This window comes from Bufo gargarizans, chromosome 2 (assembly GCF_014858855.1).
Source record: "Bufo gargarizans isolate SCDJY-AF-19 chromosome 2, ASM1485885v1, whole genome shotgun sequence".
Lineage (NCBI taxonomy): Eukaryota > Metazoa > Chordata > Amphibia > Anura > Bufonidae > Bufo > Bufo gargarizans.
This window is the reverse complement of record NC_058081.1, coordinates 71234057-71256579: the sequence shown is the minus strand read 5'-3', so window position 1 is coordinate 71256579 and position 22523 is coordinate 71234057. Positions and strand designations below refer to the sequence as shown.

Here is a 22523-nt window from a genome sequence, read left to right as displayed (position 1 = left end):
ATTGAGGTGGATTCCAAGTGGCTTTTGGTGTGGAAAATCCACCAAAATCAACATGAAAAATCTGCCATGTGAACATGGCCTTAATACAAATTGAAAGCTGCTCTCGATGTTTTAAAGCCACACTGCTTTCAGTTGTAAAAACCCTAAAAATCCTAGATGATTCTAGATTAAAATGTACAGTAATTGGAAAATCTGCTAACTCATCATCAAAAAAGTGGTAGTAGAACTAGTAGTGAGACCAACAAAATATTCTGTAGTTCTCCCACCGCATAAAAAATCTGTAATTTTTAGTGCTCAGACATCTATAATAATCCAAAAACTTCTTTCAATCTTGGAATTTTTAAAGGGGATGCCCCCCTGTGAACAATCCCTTTTTGTTAGAAGGTACCCCTGTAACATTAAGTTGATCATATGGTGTCCAGCTGCAGGAACCCCGGTGATTAGCGGTACTTATGTGGAAGATTAAAGGGGTTATCCGAACCCAATAATGCCTAGGCCCCTCCCTACTGGTCATACTTACCCCGCTCTCGGACACCCGCGTCACTTCTGATGCCCGCACGGCCGACGCATCTCCCCATCAGATCCGAACATCCGGTGACGGGGCAGCCAATAGCAGGCCGCAACGGCAACAAGCCTCCCTAGCATCGTGGGTGATGCTACGTAGGCTCATTCCCATCGCGGCCTGCTATTGGTTGCCCCCCCCAATGTTTTGATCCGCCTGATGGGGAGATGCAGCGGTGGCCATGTGGGCTTCAGAAGTGACGCGGGTGCCAGGGAGCTGGGTAAATATATAAGGGGCCCTGGCATTTTGTGGCGCATTATAGGGGTTGGATAACCCCTTTAAGACACCAATAGGGTCATTTATCAAACTGGTGTAAAGAGATTTCAATAGGAACTGTGTAATGCTTTATTTCCTCTGTGGTGGCGCTGCATGAGAATTGAATATTTGTGGGGTCATTTATCAAACTGGTGTAAAGTAGAACTGGCTTAGTTGCCCCTAGCAACTAATCAGATTCCTCCTTTCATTTTGGACAGCTCCTATTTAAAATGAAAGGCGGAATCTGATTGGTTGCTGGGGCAACTAAGCCAGTTCTACTTTACACCAGTTTGATAAATGACCCCACAAGTATTCAATTCTCATGCAGCGCCACCACAGAGGAAATAAAGCATTACACAGTTCCTATTGAAACCTATCAGTCTGTGTAATGCATGGACATGGAGAGTCCTCCAGAGCAAGAGGTGGAACTAATCTCCACTGTAATAAATTAAGGTCTTGAAAGAGGAACAACCCTCACCAAACTTAATATTCCCTAATAGGGCATTCCCTTTTAGACATTATAGCTCATTATTTCATCCACACTTTGTGCAGCCATTTTTCCACACCCAGTTCTCTTGAGCTCTTTCCCACCATTATCGCTCTCCTATCTGGTGACATTATTCGGAGTCTTTGTTATTATTGATGCCTTTTTCCTCATCAGTCGCTGCACTCACTCCTTCTCCATATCCCTTTTGAATGTATGCATTCTTTGGCTTCAACACTTCTTCTCTCCCGGTTCTCTCTAGTGCTGAAGTTTTCAGACATTTTAAGCTCAGTGAGGCGGGGCTCGGGAGCCCTGGAGGCTGAGGGACCCCAAGCAGCGGTCGCTCAGCAGCCCCTCTCCCCATCCTTCCCCCATTCACCTCTTGCACAGCGTAAGTAATAGGATGGGGATATAGGAGAACCTTCAAGGGGTTGTCCTGGATCTTTATAATGATGGCCCGTTCTCAAATATCTGATTGGCGTTCTGCAGTAGCTCGGGTGCAGGAACTACACGGCGCCATTCAATGTGTAGTGGATGAAGTTGGTTACTGCAGCATTGCTCTCATTCACTTCAATGGGAGCAGCATTGCAGTTACCACCTCTGTATGGTCATGGAGCCGGAGCTAATGCCGAACAGCTGATTGTCGGAGTTGTGGGGTCTTGGACCTTCGCCAATCAGATATTGATGGCCTGTCCTAAGAACAGTCCATCAGTATAAAGAAATCCCAGACAACCCTTTTAAAAATGTGCATGAAAAACTATTTATTCAACAGCATACAACGCTGTAATCTTTAAAATAAATTCTACGTTTCGATGCTGCATTGGATCTTTTGGGACATTATTTGCAGTGTTTTTGAATATGTAATGTAATTTCTAAATGATGAGTAGAGACATATATGTAACGCTATGGTGTGCTTGGACAATACTCTGTAATTGGAATATCTGAATAGTGTTAATAGTTGTCAATGGGCAGGGAATTAAGTGTAGATTAATTAAAGCCCCCCTCGTGTTCCTGTCACTGTGATGTGTGTGGGGGCTTGGCACTGCCAATACTAACTTTCTGGGGGGAGTGGGGGGGATGAAGACTGGCATCGTCCTTGCCTGTTTGTGATGAGATGTTGTTTGTGGTTTTTGTCACTCACATTGCTGCTGTGTCTCTGCTCTTTCTGTGTTGATATGTTTTCTTTTTTTCCTTTAATTTGGTTGTTTCCCTACTGCTCCGACCCCTCCAAATCCTTTGATTTTTGCTCTCCTCTCTCTCTCTCTATCTCCTGTCTATATTTCTATCGCTCTTTAATCTCTATTCTCCCGTGTATTCTGGCCTTCTGCCCTGATGCATTTCTCTATCTCGGGCTCGCTACTTATCTCTGGTCTTCTGCCTCTATTTCTTGTCCTTTTTCCTCTTTTCTGTATATCACCGGTCTGTATGTCTGCCAATTTCTCTTAATTTTTTGCAAATCTTATGTATACAACCTTTCCACTGTCTATGGCTTTTTTGCTTATGGTGTCTTTAATTGCTCCATGTCGGTCTTTGTCTTGTCTTTCTACCTTTATCTCTACTGTTCTGTCTCTGCTTACCTATCTGACTACATCTACTTTGTATTTGACTGTTTTGCTACTGCTATCCCTTCTTCCGTTTCTGTCCCATACCAAATGACCTCTGCTTCTGTCTTTCTATGACTTTGTTCACCTGCCTCTTCTTCTGTATCATCGTTAACTTCTATTCCCTAACTCATCTATCTCATCACCGCTTCTGCTTTTTTCTCTTTTCTACATTCCCTTTATATGTTTTGCTAATACTTTGTATACTTCATACTACACTACTTTTTCCACCACCTCTTTGTCCTCATATGTCTACTGTACTTCTGTCTCTGCTTCATCTCTGCTTTGCTATCTCTCTTGTATCATCTTCTCTGTCTGCTTTACCAACTGTGTTACTGTTTTACTGCTACTGTTTCTGTCTATTCCTGTTTTCTACCTCTGTCTCTGCTGACCTGTAACTGGTTCTCTGCCTGTCAACCTCTGTTTCTGTCTCTTGTCTTTCTACCTCTGTCTCTACTTCTGTCTCTTGTCTTGGTTTCTATCCCTTTCCCTGGTACCTGTCTCTTTGTCCCCTTCCCAGCTGCTAGATTTACAGATATATTTAACACAGTCAGACGAGGCTCAGAAGCAGAGGGAGTGCAGTATTCCAACACGCAGCATCGGCTCTCCCAGCCCCACCTAAACTCTCCGTTTGTACAGCGTAAGTAGAACTCGCGCATACAAACGCATCTCACATGAGCTCCCACCGCCTTCTAATTATGGACCTTTTGCTTATCCATTGACTTCCTCCTTACCACATCTTCACCTCTGCTTAATAACCATTCCCTTCAGATGCATGTCTGTCATCTTCTAGGCAAAATGTTTCATCATAAATTCCAATGTTTATTGACTTCCAGGTTAACTCATTGGATTCATTGGGTTTTCAATCTGTAACATCTTCAACTTTTGTCTTTAACACCCTTCTCGTTGTAAATTTCCGTTTTCCCTGTTGATCTAGTATTCATGTTCCATATTTGTAAACTTATTATGTCTTGAATTGTTCTTCTTAGGGTTTGGGCACAAGCCCCAATGTGTCAAATTATTGATCCAACCCCCCAGTCCTTGTGCTGAAAGCATATCTGGATGGACATTACATACAGCCCTCACACACAAACAGAAGAATACAGCACCACATAACTATTACATGCAGTGATGTCTCCTCTGATGTAGACGTTCTCTTTCCTCATCTTCTCCATTCAGCCCAGACAACACATGATGACTTCTTTCAGCCGTGCCTCGTCTCTACAGAGTTTGTCACAGACATCTTAGATTCCTCACTTTTCTATTATCTTCCTCCTCCCTAGCAGTGTTATCCTGCTGCTACCCTAAGTAATGTTCTCACTGTTATGTCCAATGCCCCCAAAAACTATAATTACGAAACAAGTGCCATACAGATAGTTCCCAAAGTTCTCCCAAAAGTCTCACCAATGATAATTCTCTCCCAGAGTCCCCTCAGTAGTAATAGTGCTTCCATTAGTAATAAGGACCCCTGGTACAGCCATCAGTAATGCCCCCTATAGTGCCCGCAGTGATTATAATGCTTCCTATAATGGCCCAGTAGATATAATGCCTCCTGTAGTGCTTCCCGACCACCTGCACCATTCTACTGCCTCATAGACTTCAGGCCCAGTGGCCTATGAGAGTAAATGGAGGGGCAGGGAGCCTAAGGACGCCGATACAGTGGTATGGTCAGCGGCCACAACTTTCGGGGCCCTGGACAAAACAAGCCTCGAATGTTTTAACCTAGCAACACCCTTGCTTTTTAGTATTACACACAAAACATAACACCTTTTTAATACAATGGAAAAATCTGTCTGTCCAAATCACCAAGACCTTGACTCTTCTTCTGCACACTCTTTCTAACCAGGATGGTCGTCTTCTCACTACCTTTTTTTTCTCTCTTCTTATGATGACTTTTAACTGGCCTATATCCTTTTCCATTTCTTACAATCCCTGTCTGACCCACTTACAACATGTTCTATGCTCCTATTAATCATGTATCTTCTCATTATGTCACTCTTCATATCTCTTCTCCTTCTGAAGGATGTTCTATTCCTTTTGACACTTGTACTTATTGCCTATTTTCTGCTCATTATTTTCTTCTCCTTTGTATCTCCTGTCTATCTCCACGCTCCATGATTTCTTTTTTATAGGTTTTCTCTTATCTTTCATTTTTTACATTTAATTAAATTCTCTATTGTTTTGTTTACTGTCTTGAAAAACTTTCCTTACAATTACTAGCTATGGGTTGTGTCATCCAATATGGCACCTATTAGGGCGTATGGACCTCACATACGAGGATCTCCACTTGGGACCCTCATCAGTTATCCAGAGTGGAGGGTATTAACAAAGAGCAGCTCTGATGATAAACAACCATTCAATTGATTGACTGGCATAAAGCCCTACATTTCCTTGAATCCATTACAATATGGCTGGCTGCACCTTAGACCCAGCTATAGTTGTTGAGAGGGTTTTCTGGAGCCTGGCTCAGGGTGATCAGCTTATTGTCTTCTATCTGAAAAAGGGGTTTTCTTCAGAACACAACCCTTTAAAATTGACTATTAACAGTTAAATATACTTTAAAATTAAACTAATTAGTAACTTGAGCTAATGTTCCATCATATAAGAAAAATTGATAGTGAGATATTTAGCATATTTAATGGCCTGAAGGGGGGAGTGCATGACAAAGGGATTAAACTATCACTAACCACAACACACATAATTTTGCCTGGAGTGATATAATATCTATACCATTGCGGAAATATGGTCCATTAAAGGGGTATTCCTATCACATACAATTGGGGTATATCGTTAAGATATGCCCTCATTGTCTAATAGGTGCAGGTCCCACCTCTGGGACCCGCACCTACGAGAACGGAGCGGGGAGAGATGTGGCTGTAGGACTCCGGATTTCCTGGGGTCTGTCCACCACCAAGTGCTGCTCCCATAGACGTGAATAGGAGCGCACCGCGCACACGCAGCCCCTGCTCCCATTCATTTCTATGGGGAAGACAGAAATAGCCGAGCCAGCGCTCGGCAATTTTCGGCGGCCCCATAGAAATGAATGGAGGGCGGCTACCCATGCGCAGTGCGCTCTCCGTTCATTTCCCCGCTCTGTTCTCATTGTAGGTGCGGATCCCAGAGGTGAACCTGCACCTATCAGACAATGGGGGCATATCCTTGCGATATGCCCCCATTGTGTGTAATGGTACAACCCCTATAAAACTGGGTTTGCTTTTTAAAGAATTAGGATGGCCATACAGACAGTTATCTCCCCACCATACATATGGCCAGCTAATAAGCTATATTCAACTTGACTATTAAGTTTCTTCGGCCTTCCAGTAACCCCAGCTGCATTCTTACTTCTGAGCATTTTATGTTTTTATTGCATTGTGTTTGATTTCTCTCTTTAAAAATCCATTCTAACTTTCCCTATTAACCACCATCACCATGGCATTTTTTTCTGTCTTTCTGTTGACCATGTGTGTGTCTTCTTCTGTTTTCTATCTCTCTGTCTCTCCATTTAAAGGCTATTTTGTTTTTCCAGCTCGAAAACAGGAGATCATTAAAATCACAGAGCAGCTGATTGAGGCGGTGAACAATGGAGACTTTGAGGCATATGCGTGAGTTACTCATGGCAATACCCACAGCCCACTGCATAGGGGGAAGGAAGGTTACTTATTGGCATATCTAGTATACATATTTAAATGCTTAAAGGAGTTATCCCATAATTAATGTTAAAGCTTTTAAACAAAGCTAGAACCAGCCCTGTACCTCACATGGATCCAGACATCTCCCCATACATTGCTTCAATTGCTCTGCTAGATTTTTATCTGGCTGGCCGCTCCAGGGGAGTGTTCCTTCTAAGGCCTCTTGCATGTGAACGTGCCGTGTTTTGCAGTCCGCAAATTGCGGATCCGCAAAACACGGATGCCACCCGTGTGCATTCCGCAATCTGCGGAACCAAACAGACGGCCCATTATAGAAATGGCTATTCTTGTCCGAAAACGCAACCAAACCACGGTTGTGTGCAAGAGGCCTAAAGGAGAATGTCCTTTCTGCTGTAGCTGTCTCCCTATCACAGCTCATGAGATGTGTCCTTTCTGCTACAGCTGTCTCCCTATCACAGCTCAGAGGCCGTCTTTTCTGCTGCAGCTCTCACCCTGTAAAGCCTCATTCACACATCCGTGTCCGTACTTAAATCCGTGAAAAGCTGGTCAGTGATGTCTCCGTGAAGATGTCTGTGATGGATTCGTGTGTCATCCGTGTTTCGCTCAAACTGAACAGCTGAGAAATCCTTTTCAAAGCATCTCTTCCTAATGATCTGTGGAACACTAATGGCATCCGTGTTGCATCGGTGGTTTTCACAGACCCATAGATTATAATGGGCGCGATGGATCTGTAAACACGCCCAAAATAGAGCATGCATCTGTGCTAAAATAAAAAACTGACCCACGGACCGTGCTAAAACATGGATGTGTAAATACACACAATAGAATGAATGGGGATGTGTGCTGTCCGTGGAGAACACGTAAAGCGAGCGTCTGTGGAACACTGATGTGTGAATGAGGCTTAACTGTCACATCTTTTAACAGAAGGTAAAGCTGATGGCAGTTGGGATGGAACTGAGCATGTGCGACCACCTCAATGTGAGGGACAAACTACAGGTGGCGCTATACAGATACATTTAATTGAACAACTCAGTGGCAATACAACATTTTTTATTACAGGCAATTAAAAAAGTATTCAGATTTAGATGCTGGATTGGAAAATGTAGAATATTTTTCATGAGACAACCCCTTTAAAGTAGACTGATCAACTAAATATGCTGCCATATGTAAGCGCAGTATGTCATAGCTGCAGACATGTACTACTAGTCTGTCAGTAGTAATAAGTCAGAGCAACTGATCTTGTATTTTTTTTTCTTGAAACCATTGCTAGTCATCCGGCAGATACACAGTGACTAGGTGTGATCTTTTCTTTTTATTGGAAAAGCTGATTGAAAGCTATTGTCCAATGGTGTACATAGGGAAGTAAGGGCCCCATAGCAAAGATCAAACCAGGCCCCCCACACAGGACAGAAGGGTTTGACCCTTGGGCCATTTTCCCACTGCCTCATTTGCTAAAAGTTGTTCCTTTAGAGGTTGGAGTCCTGACCAAGTTTTCACCTCCAGTAGAAGAGGAGATAATCCCAACTAAGACTGGGCCCCCTCTTGCCCTGGGCCCCATAGCAGTCGCATGGTCTGCTGCTATGGTAGTTACGCCCCTGCTATTGTCTATAGAGATCCCATGTACGGGTTGTGTATACTTCATCTTTTCTGCATGTAATCTTTAATTCAAGACTATATCAGGTTAATACAGTAAGATAATGCCTTCAGCTTGCACCATAATGAGACTTCTCACTTAACTTTTACTTTTAGGAAGATTTGTGATCCAGGACTGACCACGTTTGAGCCAGAAGCTCTGGGTAACCTTGTGGAAGGAATAGACTTTCACCGATTTTACTTTGAGAACTGTAAGAACTGACATATTAAAATCATTCGATAATCTTTTAGGCTACTTTCACATCTGCATTTTTTGCTGGATGCGGCAGGGATCAGCAAAAAACGCTTCAGTTATTATAATACAATCGTCTGCATCCATTATGAACGGATCCAGTTGTATTATGTCTAAAATAGCCATGACGGATCCGCCACTAAAACCATTGTAAGTCAATGGGCACAGGTTCTGAGAAAACGGATCTGGCATGGGAATGCAACCAAAAGGAACGGAATGCATTCTGGGGCGCTCCTTTCCATTCGGTTCAGTTTTTCCCCCATTGACAATGAATGGGGACAAAACTGAAGAGTTTTCCTCCGGAATTGAGATCCTTTGACGAATCTCAATACTAGAAAGGAAAAACGCTGAGGAGAAAGTAGTCTTATATGGGAAATTGTCTGTCTTGTGTGTGTCCATTTTTGTTACAAGAGTCCATCAGAGACTTGAATTCTCCTGTAGCTCCCACACAGCAGAGATGAAGGAGTTCACAGTTTCCACTGAAATCAATGGTCAGGCAGACCATAGGGCGAGATACACTGGCTAGTACATGAGCTGACCCCACTCCATTAACCCACAACAAAAGTGGGGTATAGAAACGGGAAAACCATTGCCAGTATCAATGTGGAATGTGGAACCATATGAAATGCATTCATACTGTGGGCCCTCCAGACAGAGGCCCTCATTGGAGTCACTCTCGGCTCCAGCTAATTGAGGGAGACTCAAATGAGGGACTCCTCTTAATTAACTGATGATGCCCTCATGGGGTAGACAGTGTTTGTAGACACCAGTAAGGGTGCTGAAGGCAGGATTCCACGTATATTAAAGGGGTTGTCCAGGCTTTTACTATTGATGACCTAACCTCAGGATAGATCATCAATATCAAATCGGCAGGGGTCTGACACCCGGCCCCCCCGCCGATCAGCTGTATGAGGAGACGGCGAGTGCAGTGCTCACGTGCCATCTCCTTTCTCTCTTCCTGTCCTCTGCTGCGGTCTATGGTCTTTGCCATATACACACTGCATGCGCAGTCTCCTCATACAGCTGATCGGTGGGGGTGCCGGGTGTAGGACCCCCACTGATCTGATATCGATGATCTATCCTGAGGATAGATCATCAATAGTAAAAGCCCAGACAACCCTTTTAACTCAGAATTCACCTCCCAGACAACCCCTTTAAACAGGGAAAAATTTGGCATTTCTGGGGTCCTAAGCAAAGTTATGTGTGGGGTCCCTCCCCCTTACGACACTAAGCTCCACCCTGTTGTACCACTAAACTCCACCCCATCGTACTGCTAAGTCCTACTCTCAGCAGTACAGCCTGGGCACTTACGGTGGGTTCAGACCTGAGCGTACTGAACGTACGCTCTGTATGCGCGATTGTACGGGTGTTTGCAATCGCGCATACAGAGACAAGCGAACGCCCATTGTCGCGCGTTCCCGCTGAAGTCTATGTACGGGAACGCGCGACAAGACGCCCCAAAGAAGCTCCTGTACTTCTTGGGGCGTCGGGCGTTTTACAGCGCGATCGTACGCGCTGTAAAACGCTCAGGTGAGAACCCAGCCTTAGACTACTGCTGTACAGCTGGAAATGGTCCCCAGTGCTGCTGACCCAGTCCTTTTTTTTTTTTTCCAGCTATCCGCTTGTGGCCTGGAGGGGGTCACTCTGATCTCTGGGGCCCCAATCATTTGCTTGTGGTTTGTGTAGTTGTAATTCCCGTCCCTGCCTTTAAGCCCCCATATGGTGCTTTCTCAGGTGCTGCATATTTAAAGGGGTTATGCAGCCTGTTTATATTGATGATCCATCCTCAGGATAGGTCATCACTATCTATTCAGCGGGGGTCCGACACCTGGCAGCCCCGCCAATCAACTGCTTCTTCCACTTCATTACACTACATGTCGTCTCCTACACAACGGTCTGTGTAATGAAGAGAAAGTAGCACTTGCATGGAGAGCTGCCCCTCTTCAAACAGCTGATCGCCGGGGGAGCCCCACCAATCTGATATTGGTGACCTATCCTGAGGACCTATACTGCACAACCCCTTTAAGATATTCTTCTCTAAAAGCAATGCTAGAGAAGAATACCGTGGTGGAACATGCCATGGTGGAATAAAAAACCTTGTATGATACCACATGAAGTTGGAGGAGGCATCTGGTGGCCCCACATATCTCTATAGATGACAAAAAGAAGCCGTAATACGGTGGCATGCACAAGGTCTAAATCTCACAGTAAAACATTTTCAACATTCTCCAAAATGTATGCTGCCACTACTTTCTAAGTTCTTGGACGACGAGTACCCTACTCCGTGATGTCGTCTTCCAAAGTAATGTCCTGCCTGCCAGGCGCATGGAATATATAAGAATCCTTTTTAATCTATTCTGTTTTCCCCTTGTCTTTGCCGTATTTAGTGCTGTCTAAGAACAACAAGCCAATCCATACGACCATCCTGAATCCTCACGTTCATGTGGTAGGAGAGGACGCTGCCTGTATCGCCTACATACGCCTGACACAATACATTGATACACAGGGTCGACCTCGTACCAGTCAATCTGAAGAGACCCGCGTTTGGCATCGTCGTGATGGAAAGTGGCAGAACGTCCACTTCCACTGCTCAGGGGCCCCTGTGGCTCCCCTCCAGTGACAGTAAGATTCTGCATGGAATTACAGTTAAAAAATAGCTTACTACTATAATATTCTATGGTTCGTATTTCGTAAAACAATCGCACCGCCGTGTCAGAGACATTGCCAGTCTACGGGTTATTGCTTGGTAATCTTATAATAAATAGCTCAGCGGTTGGCAGGCTTCCTGCCCATAAAACAGCATTCATTTTATCTCTGCAGGAAAAGCATTTGCACTTCCCTCCCTTATGTAACCGAGAAATAATTCATGGCCTGTGTTTGCAGAATGATATATGGAATATAAAGACAATTTATGAAGCTGCTTTTTTATTATAGTGCAACAGAGTTGTGTAGACATTTACTGCTTCTATAGCCGGGCTGAAATTTATGTATTTTTATTGAAACTGAAGCGATTTGAAATATAAAGGCTTAAACCTTATGCGGCCTGCAGAGGATTTTATTCATTTATAGTCATTCTTATTAACTTTACAATATTTTAAGTCTTTTTTTTATTTTTATATATATATATATATATATATATATTATGATTAGAGATGAGCGAAGTTCACTAAAGTTCGATTCGGCTGCTTCACAGAATATTACATAAAAATTCACTTTGTGACGAATGAGTTCGTCATGAAGCTAATGTCTTTGTAAATAGTGGGTGCAATGACAGATGCCGCGTTCGTCCCTGATCACAGCATCTGAGATCCATATAAAAAAGTATTTTAGTGTTTTCAAATAAAAAAAATATTAAATCGTACTTACCACATCCATTTGGTGACGTCATATGTCACCGTGCACGAGATTTCATATATGTCACTGTGCACGAGGGCATAAAATAAACTGAAGTGTTACCATTCTTTTATTTAAAGGGATCATCCCATGATTATTGTAAAGAATGAAAATCAGCAGAAGAATTAACACCCAATTTAGAAACAATATTTAATTTAGCCGCTGAAATAAAATCCTTCCAAAAGAAATGTTAACAGCTACAATCATAACCCTACCCAAAGCAGGAAAAGAACCTACTACACTATATAATTTTCGCCCAATTTCTCTATTAAACACGGACATTAAAATATATGCAAAAATTATAGCAAATAGCTTGCTTAATATTCTTCCTTTGATAATAAACCAAGACCAAGTAGGTTTTATTAAAGGAAGACAAACCTTTGACGCCACACGTAGAATAATAAACCTCATACAACATTGTAAAACACAAAATATCCCTTCCTTCTTCCTATCATTAGACGCTGAAAAAGCATTCGACAGGATACACTGGGGCTATCTAGAATCTATATTACACAAATTTGGAATAATTGACCACATAAATTCCACCATTATGGAACAATCCCTCGGGAAAAGTCTATTCCTCCGGTTATCTTTCAGAATCTTTCAATATTAGCAACGGAACAAGACAAGGATGCCCCCTCTCCTTTTAATTTTTGCATTACTAATGGAACCCCTCGCAGAAACAATTCGTATAAACTCACAAATAATAGGTATTAAAATAGGCACAAGAGAACACAAAATTACATTATACGCTGACGACATAATATTAACACAAAAAATCCCAATATTTCGCTTAATACACTACAAACCACTCTATCCAATTTTAATATGATTTCATATTACAAAATAAATGAAAATAAATCACAAATATTAAACATAAACTAAACAGAATTGGGATTATCCGCATCAATAGAATAACAAAAAATTTAAAGGGATTCTGTCACCAGGTTTCACCCCTGTCAGCTAAAAATATGCTGATGTTCAGGGCGTCTTCACGATTCCTAATGTGGTCTTATAAATGTCATCTGTAGGCTTATTTAGCTATAAAACAGCCATTACTAACCTGTCAGTCAAACAAATAAGGTGCTCAAGGGGATGTTAATGGATGCAAGGTGCCGGTTGCACCCGCCGCCGTTCAGTGCCCAGCGCCGCCTTTCCAGACTTCTGCACCGCCTCCTAATCCTCTGTGCCGCCTCTCGCTCTCCCTCCCTCCCCCCTCCTTTTGCTGTAAGATCTCGCGTTTGTGCACAGGGCTCTGCCTGATGCGCCCGTGCGGACTTCTCCATTTGGCTTTATACAGCGAAGTGCGCATGCGCCGGCACTTCGCTCAATCCCTGTATGCACAAGATCTTACAGCAGAAGGAAGTAATATACGACTGACTGGATCCAAAACTAAGGAACAAAAAGGGAGAGCCCTGCAACAGCCCTGGCTCTCTCCCTGACTGCTCAGCCTATGCGAAAATCCCAATGGTAGATGATCGCATATCCTCATACCTCGACTGTATAACACCTGAACACCCTATAATAGTGAGGGGACACGACCACCGGCTCCCTACACTAGATACGGAGGGAGTCAGGGTCACCTGGGATCCAGCAAACAGAAAAACACAAATAAATGAACAAAACTTTTCTTGTAGAAGACTCAGAAGTAGGATCAGCATGCACACACACTCCAGGAAGTTGTATAAACCGCAAAGTGATGCACTATGGGAAAAGGATTTAAAGGGATGCAATCAGTGCAACTACATGACAGCTGAGAGAGGCTAACGAGATGAGAAAATGAAAGCAAAACAAAGGAACCTCAAGGAGGAGGTTCTAGACGTCTGTCAGAGCTTCTCAGATGTCTGGTGGTGACAGAACATCATCATATTTTTAGCTGACAGGGGTGAAACCTGGTGACAGAATCCCTTTAAATATCTAGGAATATATATCACATCCACTAGTCAAAATCTATATAAAGAAAACTATAAACCCTTACTATCCTCCATACCTAAAAAATTACTCACATACAATAAAATACAACTATCCTGGGCTGGCAAAATAGCTATAGTCAAAATGTTCATTCTCCCTTCTATATACATTCCAGATGATTGCCATCCCAATCAAAAAATTTTTTTTTACTACTCTACAAAATGAAATTTACTAATTTATATGGACAAATAAAAAAACCAAGAACTAACTTAGAAACTATGGCACAACACTGGAAAATGGGAAGCATGAGACTACCGAATATAAAGAACTACTATAAAGCAACACTACAGGACCAAACAAAATACTGGTGGACAAACTCTGAAACTGAAAAAAGACACTGAGTTTAGATAGAAGACAATTGCTTGAATTCAGACCCCATCAGTATACTCAAAACAACTAAACCACAAATAAAGGAACAACACAAATCCACTTTAAAGTATAAAGGCCACACAAACTACTTGGGAAAATTCTATTAATAAATACCCCATATCTAAAAAAATTAACTACCAATTAAATATATCAAAACAATTTGTCCAGATATCAGCCTTTCTAACTGGGAAAAATAACTAAATAAAAGGAAGTTAAGACTTAACCGACACGAATAACCAACACAAATTACACTCATTCACCCATTTAGCTTCCCAATATCAGTTACCTAAAACAGACTTCTACAAATATTTAAAAATCAGACATTCATTTTCCCAAATCCAGATCAACGACCCAATTTTTCCTAAATCTGCATTTACATTCTTTTATACTCAAAATCCTATAAAGAAAGGTATTTCTAACTTCTATGCTGATATTAACAATAAGGAAGATAAGTTAAAAAATGTATATTTACTACAATGGGAAAGAGACCTAGGAACAACCTATTCTCCCAAAAATTGGAGATCTGCGTTCAACTGGACTAATAAAATATTCAAAGGAATGCACCACTGTGAACTCTCACGACAAATACTTCTGAGATGGCACCTAACACCGGTAAAACTAAACCATATGGATCCCAACTACTCTGATCTATGCTGGAAAAATTGTGGAGCCCAAGGAACCTATCTACATCTATGGTGGACATGTCCAAAAATTCTGACTTTTTGGAAAATGGTATGTGAAAAGCTAAACAAAATGCTACATACAAATATTCAACCATCTCCTGGCTTTGCCTTATGTTTTCTACCAAATCAACCTATCCCACGACATACTAAAACAGTGGGATCTCATATAATACTAGCCGCAAGAAGTCTTATAGCACAAAAATGGAAAAGCCCAGAAATTCCTACAATCACAGATGTATGGACATCGATCTCGCACGCATACAACATGAAAGTTAAATACGCATCATATTTACTATCCTTGAGTAAAATAAAAAAATATTGGACTCTATTGAACCCGAACTACCTAAACAACATGCCAAACTGATTCTCTCTCTTATTATAGATACGTTTCAAAACTAAAGTTAACAATATTTACCTGTTATATCTATACTATAAAAAATATAAGAACTAATCCTTCTATATACAAAACAAACACATATGTGTGAGTATATGGGATATATGTATATACACTAATCTTTAAAAAAAATAGAAGATGCATATTGTATTTGTATATATGTATGGTATTGCAAATGTATGTGTATATATATGCATATGTGTGTGTACATTTGATATGTGAATATATATATGATCACACCGATATATCATGTATATATAGACATGAACACATACGCATATATATACATATATTTATATAATTTATAAAATTATATAAAAATATATAGATGAATGTGTAAGTAGATGTAGACACACACATGCTCAAAATGCTACATAGCTATGATAATTAATGTTTAAGTACATGTTTATTTTACATTTATATGTATATTTATATATTCAAAACCAATGTCACTAACATATCGGCATGTCCAACCCCTTTTATTATCTATTCAAATTTATAACTAACCAATGAAACTGATGTAAAGTTATGTTTAGTAATATATATATTTCACATGAATGAAAAAAACTATAACTTTAAAATGTATCAAAAACCAACAAATGCTGTTTGAAAAAAAAGAAGAAAGAGACATTATACAGAACATGACCTGCCCTGTACCTCACGTGGATCCAGACATCTCCCCATTCATTGCTCCACTTGCTCCGCTAGTTTACCGTATTTTTCGCTTTATAAGACACACCTGATGATAAGACGCATCTAGATTTTTGAGGAGGAAAATAAGAAAAAAAATATTTTGAACCAAAAGGTGTGCTTTTGGTGGGTTTTAAACTAATTGTGGATGACGCATTGTTATGGGGGACCTGTGGATTACACTGTTATGGGATATCTGTGGATGACACTGTTATGGGGGATCTGTAGATGATACACAGTTAGGGGGAGATCTGTGGAGGACACTGTTATGGGGGGATCTGTGGATGGTCACTATTCACACAGGGATCTTATGCTGGTCACAGTATATTGTCCCTGTGTGAATAGTGACCCCCATTACACCACCGGGCCCCGCTCAAAGCAGTCTTTATATGTAAAAAAAATGTATGCAATGCTCAAGTAATGGCTCTGCTCACTATCAAAGCAGCGGTCCGGCCGGCGCGTGACGTCTCTCACTCAGTCAGTCACGCTCCTACCAGCTTCATTAATGAAGTGGGAGGAGTATGATCGAGTGAGTGACGTCACGCGCCGGCCGGACCGCTGCTTTGATAGTGAGCACTGTTACAGAAGAAAGCAGAGCCACTGCTTAAGCATTACATAAAAAGATTTTACATATAAAGACTGCTGTGAGCGGGGCCCGGTGTAATGGAGTATAGTGATTGCACCGGGCCCCAGCGACAAGTGAAACAGCAGATGCCCGTCTCCAGCCCCTCCTCCCCGCTGATACATCGCAGGTCACGCTGTGCAGCATAGCGGCCGGCGATGTATCAGTGTCAGACATTTACAAAGCGCATCATTCGCTTTATAAGAAGCACTGCCATTTCCACTTTGGGGGGGGGGGGGGGGCATCTTATAAAGCGAAATATACGGTATATTAATTTGGCAGCTCAGGGGGAGTGTTCTTTCCCAGGGAGTGTGTCTTTCTTCTGGAGCTCTCTCCCTATCACAGCTCAGGAGGCAGTTGAGGGATGAAACTGAGCATGTGCGGCCTTCTCAGTGAGCAGGACAAAGAAATAAGAAAAAAACAAACAGCAGGTGGCGCTATACAGATACATTTTATTGACTAAATGTTTCATTACATGCAAATACGAATGTACTCAGATGCAGTTGCTGGTTTGAAATTCCCTTTAAATGAGTGTGTCACTACACAGTCTGACAGTGTCCAGTAAGTGGTGACCATGTCAGACTGTGTAGGGGCACACCTTTTTGACAAGGAAATGGTAATACCCGGTATTCCATTTAGTCATACATCTGCAGGAGAAATAACAGGAATGGCACAGCCCAATTTTTTGTTTTAGAAGAGATGTTCCTGTATTTACTAAAAAAGACATGTCAGGAAGCCAAACGGAAATAGATTCCTCCCTTTGTTACATCCTACTTTACATTACATTCATACTGCTTTGGATAGTCCCCTTTAAGGAACACTAAAAATAGAAAATTCACAAAAATATAGAAAAAAAAAGCAATCTTCCCTTTCATCCTTTTTTGTCTCATATTGCAATTAAGGCTACTTTCACATTAGCATTCGGGGCTCCGCTTGTGAGTTCCGTTTGAAGGCTCTCACAAGTGGCCCCGAACGGATCCGTCCAGCCCTAATGCATTCTGAGTGGATGCGGCTCCGCTCAGAATGCATCAGTCTGACACCGTCTGTCCTCCGCTCCGCTCAGCAGGCGGACACCCGAACGCTGCTTGCAGCGTTCAGCGTTCGGGTGTCCGCCTGGCCGTGCGGAGGCAAACAGATCCGTCCAGAGTTACAATGAAAGTCAATGGGGGCGGATCCGTTCGAAGGTGACACAATATGGTCAATGTAAAGTCTGGACGGATCCGTCTGAATACAAATTGTACTTAGACTTTTTTAGTAAAATATAATGCAGACGGTTCTGTCTGAACGGATACCATTGTTTGCATTATAGGAGCGGATCCGTCTGTACAAATACCAGACGGATCCGCTCCGAACGCAAGTGTGAAAGTAGCCTAATACTAAGAAAGATATAAGAAACCTTCTTTACAGTATGTGTCCCATGAGAAGAGCCATGCTCCCCCTCCTGCTCCTAACGTACTGTGTTTGGCTGTAAGACAACTGGCTGCAGCAGGAGCCTCCCCTCTTTGATCTGTCACTGCAGTGGAACACAAATATTGCATGCACCGCCAAAAGTAGTACTGAACAGGAAATTAACCCGTGTTCTCTGAAGGATTTATAGAACTATTTTAAGACTGTTTCAAGAACATGCAGAAAATGGCCAATATTATCTCCTGTTTACTTGTATCATTCATATCTAGGTTTGGTGTTCCTTTAAGGTGATATATACTGTGTTTGTGTGTGTATATATAATAACAAACCCATGGTCCCTGTGATAACACTGAGCTTCAGGGGGTAGCTTCTGATATCCTTTGTTTCTTTTTATACAGCCTCCAGTAATGCTCTCCTGGCTTCACCAGAAAAGAGGAAGTGCCAGAGACTTTTGGCTCCGCCGCTCAGAGAGTTCCAGCGGCGAGGAAAAGCACGTGACCGCATGCTTGTGCCGTTCCCTCTCATCCCTCCTCCCCTTCAACCCCTCCAAATCCAGACTTCTTCTATTCTTGTGGCCCTCAATCCCCCCCCCATGTGCACACGTATCCCAGACATCCACTGCCTGGACTCATGAAGTGTTTGCAAGAGGACAAGACAAGGTTGTAGGACTAAGCCTCCTGTGTATGTTTCCTTTATGACATTTAAGCATTCTTACCCCTTCCAAAGCTGGGAAAGAGGGCGACTGTATGACCCCCTACTATTGTATGGGGAGTAGGTGCATCCATTGACTTGTTGCAGAGAAATATTTGACCTTCGGCCCTCTTTCCTTTGTCTTTTTTTTTTGCTTTATTTGGGGCTGTGGAGGGGTGGAGGGATTGTCTGAAATCTTGAGGGGCTGGGGGGAGAGAACTGTGACCTTCCCGTGGAGCCGTTCCTTCCTGTGTGTTTGCGCGTCCAACGTGAAATGAGTCGTCCAAACAGAACAAAGAGAAAACAAAAAAGTGTTCTAAAATATATATATTAAAAAAAAAACAACAAAAAATGTTAAAAAGAAACAATTTTTTTTTAAATTCATTTCCGCAAACCAGTTCTCCCAGGGGCCCCCACTGCCACCCCGTTTCTGTTGTTTTATTTTGCTTTAGGAATGCAAAATATATATATATATATATATATATATATATTACACGAAGAACAATATATATATTTAACAAACGGTCCAGCTCCAACAACCCCACACCCTGTAAATAATGGTCTTATCCATTGTTTGCATTGGGAGAGCCAGTCCCAAAGCATGGCCCGGCGCATTTTATGGAGTGTGCTTATTGTCTGTCAGTTCTCAGTGAGTGCAATTCTCCTCTGACATGTGGGGTCAACACATTGGATCCATGATGTCACCTTTTAATACTGACACAAACATAAATATAGCAGGGATTCCAAAATATACCTTATATATCTATTTCCTTTAAAGTAGCCTGGGTTCCATTCTTCAGCCCACAAGGAGATATTTTAGTGAATTCTAGATACTAGTTTTTTTGTAGGCTATGGCATTTTTGCAGAAGGTTTAGGTTTTATAGGATTTCCTGTGTTTGCAGGGTAGAAAAGCATAACCCAAGTATAATTTGGGTTATTATTTGAATCTTCCAGAATGCACGGGTTGCCCTTAAAGTGACGCGGCCACTTATTGCATGGAGACAGCCATTGTGAACTAATCAGAGGTATTACTGAAACGGGAGGTATATCTGCTCTTGGCGGTGTCGCTTCTTAAAGGGCACAGATATAGAGAATCTTGAACCAACAATATGGCTGCCTCTACGCAAAGGACGTGAGTCCACTTTAAATGTGCTGGAAAGAAGCAGCAACCAAATCTTCAGGGATTGATGGAAGCAGAAATGCATTTATCTCAAATGTGCCTGATCTAGATTGGTGGGACAGAGTCTTCTGCGGAACCCCAATAGACTAAGATGGGGTGCGTGTAGCACTCCTACCCCTGTTGCCAATTAACTTAAGTTTACAGGGTTCAGAGCAGTGACCCCAAGGGAGAGGAGAGGCGAATCTCCGGCCTGACTTGTTTTCATTTGTTGCTGTTTAATTTTCTGCATGCCCTTTAAACAGAAATCCTATAAATACATATATATATACATAAATCTATATATATAAGAGAAACAAGAGGACAGCTTGTTCGTTTTATGAATGCCAGTGGGGTTCTTTTGCTGCTGTCTTCCTTTAAATTTCTGTTTTCTCGTCTCTTTCTCACTCTTTTTTTCTGAGCCTTGTAAGTGTCAAAATAAGAGGATAAAGACTAACAGAAAAAAAAAATCTTCCTCTTGATTTGTTTCAGAATATTGCAAAATAAAAAGAAAACTGTATAATGTGTGACTTCTTTCTTTTATTGTCCTCCAGATGCATAGTTCTTGTGATGACACTGTGCCACTGCTTCTTATACGTGCAGCGTATCTCAAGAACGTCTTATCGTTGTCCCAAACCAATGGCTCAGGTCTGTGGCTGTCAACCCCCCCCCCCCAATTTTTTTTTTTTTTTTTATCACCACAGCTGTTGAATGCCAAAGAATCTGTGGTACCAAGGATGTGAACGCAATACTAAAATTTGAACCCAGGGTCAGAAGTCCCAGCAGAGCATGCCGAGAATGATAGTATCTTCTAGAAAGTGAAAAGGGTTGAATGTGCCAGACACCTTTTAGAATAATTTTCTATCCAGAATGTCTCCCATGACAGCACTACACGAGGTTGTCCTTCTGAATACCCCCCCCCCCCTAGTTTCCTTCCTGTTCCTACTAGGGATAGGAGCAGACAGAATCCCTGCATCGGATGAAGATATAAGGATTATTCAGGATTTGAACCCTTAGGGGGCTTTAACATGCTGCAGATTTTGTTGCAGAATTTTCCACAACTGTAAATCAGTTCCGCTTGTTTGAACAGCACATAGATTTCTCATTCAGGTCCACCTGCCGTTTTTAGCTTAAGAACATCTCTCGGATTCGCGCCTTCCTCACCCCTGAGTCAACTAAAATACTAATGCATGCACTCTTCATCTTCCGTCTGGACTACTGCAACATTCTCCTGTGTGGCCTCCCATCCAGCACCCTCGCTCCCCTCCAATCTATTCTCAACTCTGCTACACAGTTAATCCACCTCTTCCTCTCCCCGGCCAATTCCTTCACTGGCTCCACATTGCCCAGCGAATTCAATTTAAAATACTTACAACTAGATATAGAGCTGTCCACAACCCGTCCCCTCCATACATCTGTGTTACTTTCCCGACATCCCCACACGTAATCTCAGATCCTCACAGGACCTCCTCCTCTGTTCTCCTCTCATCTGTTCTTCACACAATGGACTTCTCACATCAGACTCTCCCCCAACATCCAAACTTTCAAGAGTAACCTGAAAACCCACCCATCAGGAAAGCCTACCATCTGCAAAGAGCATGCTGCCACTATACAGCCACAAGAGAAGCCTATACCCTCACCTACTGTGTTCTCCCCTTCCCTTAGGGCTCTTTCAGATGGGAAAAGGTGCGGGTGCGTTGCGGGAACATGCACGATTTTTCTGCGCCAGTGCAAAACATTGTAATGTGTTTTGCACTCGCGTGAGAAAAATCTGCATGTTTGGTACCCAAGCCCGAACTTCTTCACAGAAGTTCGTGCTTGGGATCGGTGTTCTGTAGATTGTATTATTTTACCTTATAACATGGTTATAAGGGATAATAATAGCATTCTGAATACAGAATGCATAGTACAATAGCGCTGAAGGGGTACATTTTTTTATTTTACTCACCTTAATCCACTTGCTCGCGCAGCCCGGCATCTCTTCTGTCTGTCATCTGTGCTGTGTGCAGGAAAAGGACCTATGGTGATGTCACTCCGGTCATCACATGGTCCATCACATGATCTTTTATCATGGTGATGGATCATGTGATGACCGGAGTGATGTCACCACAGGTCCTTTTCCTGCACACAGCACAGAAGACAGACAGAAGAGAAGCCAGGCTGCGCGAGCAAGTGGATTAAGGTGAGTTAAATTATTTTTAATTTTTTTTAACCCCTCCAGCGCTATTGTACTATACATTCTGTATTCAGAATGTTATTATTTTCCCTTATAACCATGTTATAAGAGAAAACAATAATGATCGGGTCTCCATCCCGATCGTCTCCTAGCAACTGTGCGTGAAAATCGCACTGCATCCGCATTTGCTTGCGGATGCTTGCGATTTTCACGCAGCCCCATTCACTTCTATGGGGCCTGCGTTGCGTGGAAAACGCACAATATAGAGCTCGCTGCGATTTTCACGCAACGCACAAGTGATGCGTGAAAATCACTGCTCATGTGCACAGCCCTATAGAAATAAATGGGTCCTGATTCAGTGCAGGTGCAATGCGTTCAACTCGCGCATCGCATCCGCACGGAATACTCGCCCGTGTAAAAGGGGCCTTATAAATAGTTTTTTTTTTTTTAAGGCAGGGGCGGTGTCCGGCCTCTCCTCACAGCTGCCCTAAAATGCCTTGCTAGCACCTCTTGATGAAGAGGTCCCCTAGCTCCC

At 42.3% G+C, this 22523-nt stretch overlaps 1 protein-coding gene across 3 annotated transcripts in view; it reads left to right on the top strand.

The window, feature by feature from the left end:
- The window catches only part of CAMK2B (calcium/calmodulin dependent protein kinase II beta), a 126787-nt gene extending 106448 nt beyond the window's left edge, over nt 1-20339 (top strand). For 2 of the 3 annotated variants that reach the window (XM_044279170.1, XM_044279169.1), the window contains 6 exons: nt 1564-1692; nt 3423-3542; nt 6429-6504; nt 8302-8396; nt 10825-11059; nt 18365-20339. In XM_044279170.1, the coding sequence (XP_044135105.1) occupies nt 1564-1692; nt 3423-3542; nt 6429-6504; nt 8302-8396; nt 10825-11057 (653 nt within the window). In that variant the 3' untranslated portion in view covers nt 11058-11059; nt 18365-20339. The remainder of the gene's footprint in view (nt 1-1563; nt 1693-3422; nt 3543-6428; nt 6505-8301; nt 8397-10824; nt 11060-18364) is intronic. The other variant, XM_044279171.1, reaches the window with a different exon arrangement.
- The last annotated feature ends 2184 nt before the right edge of the window (nt 20340-22523 follow it).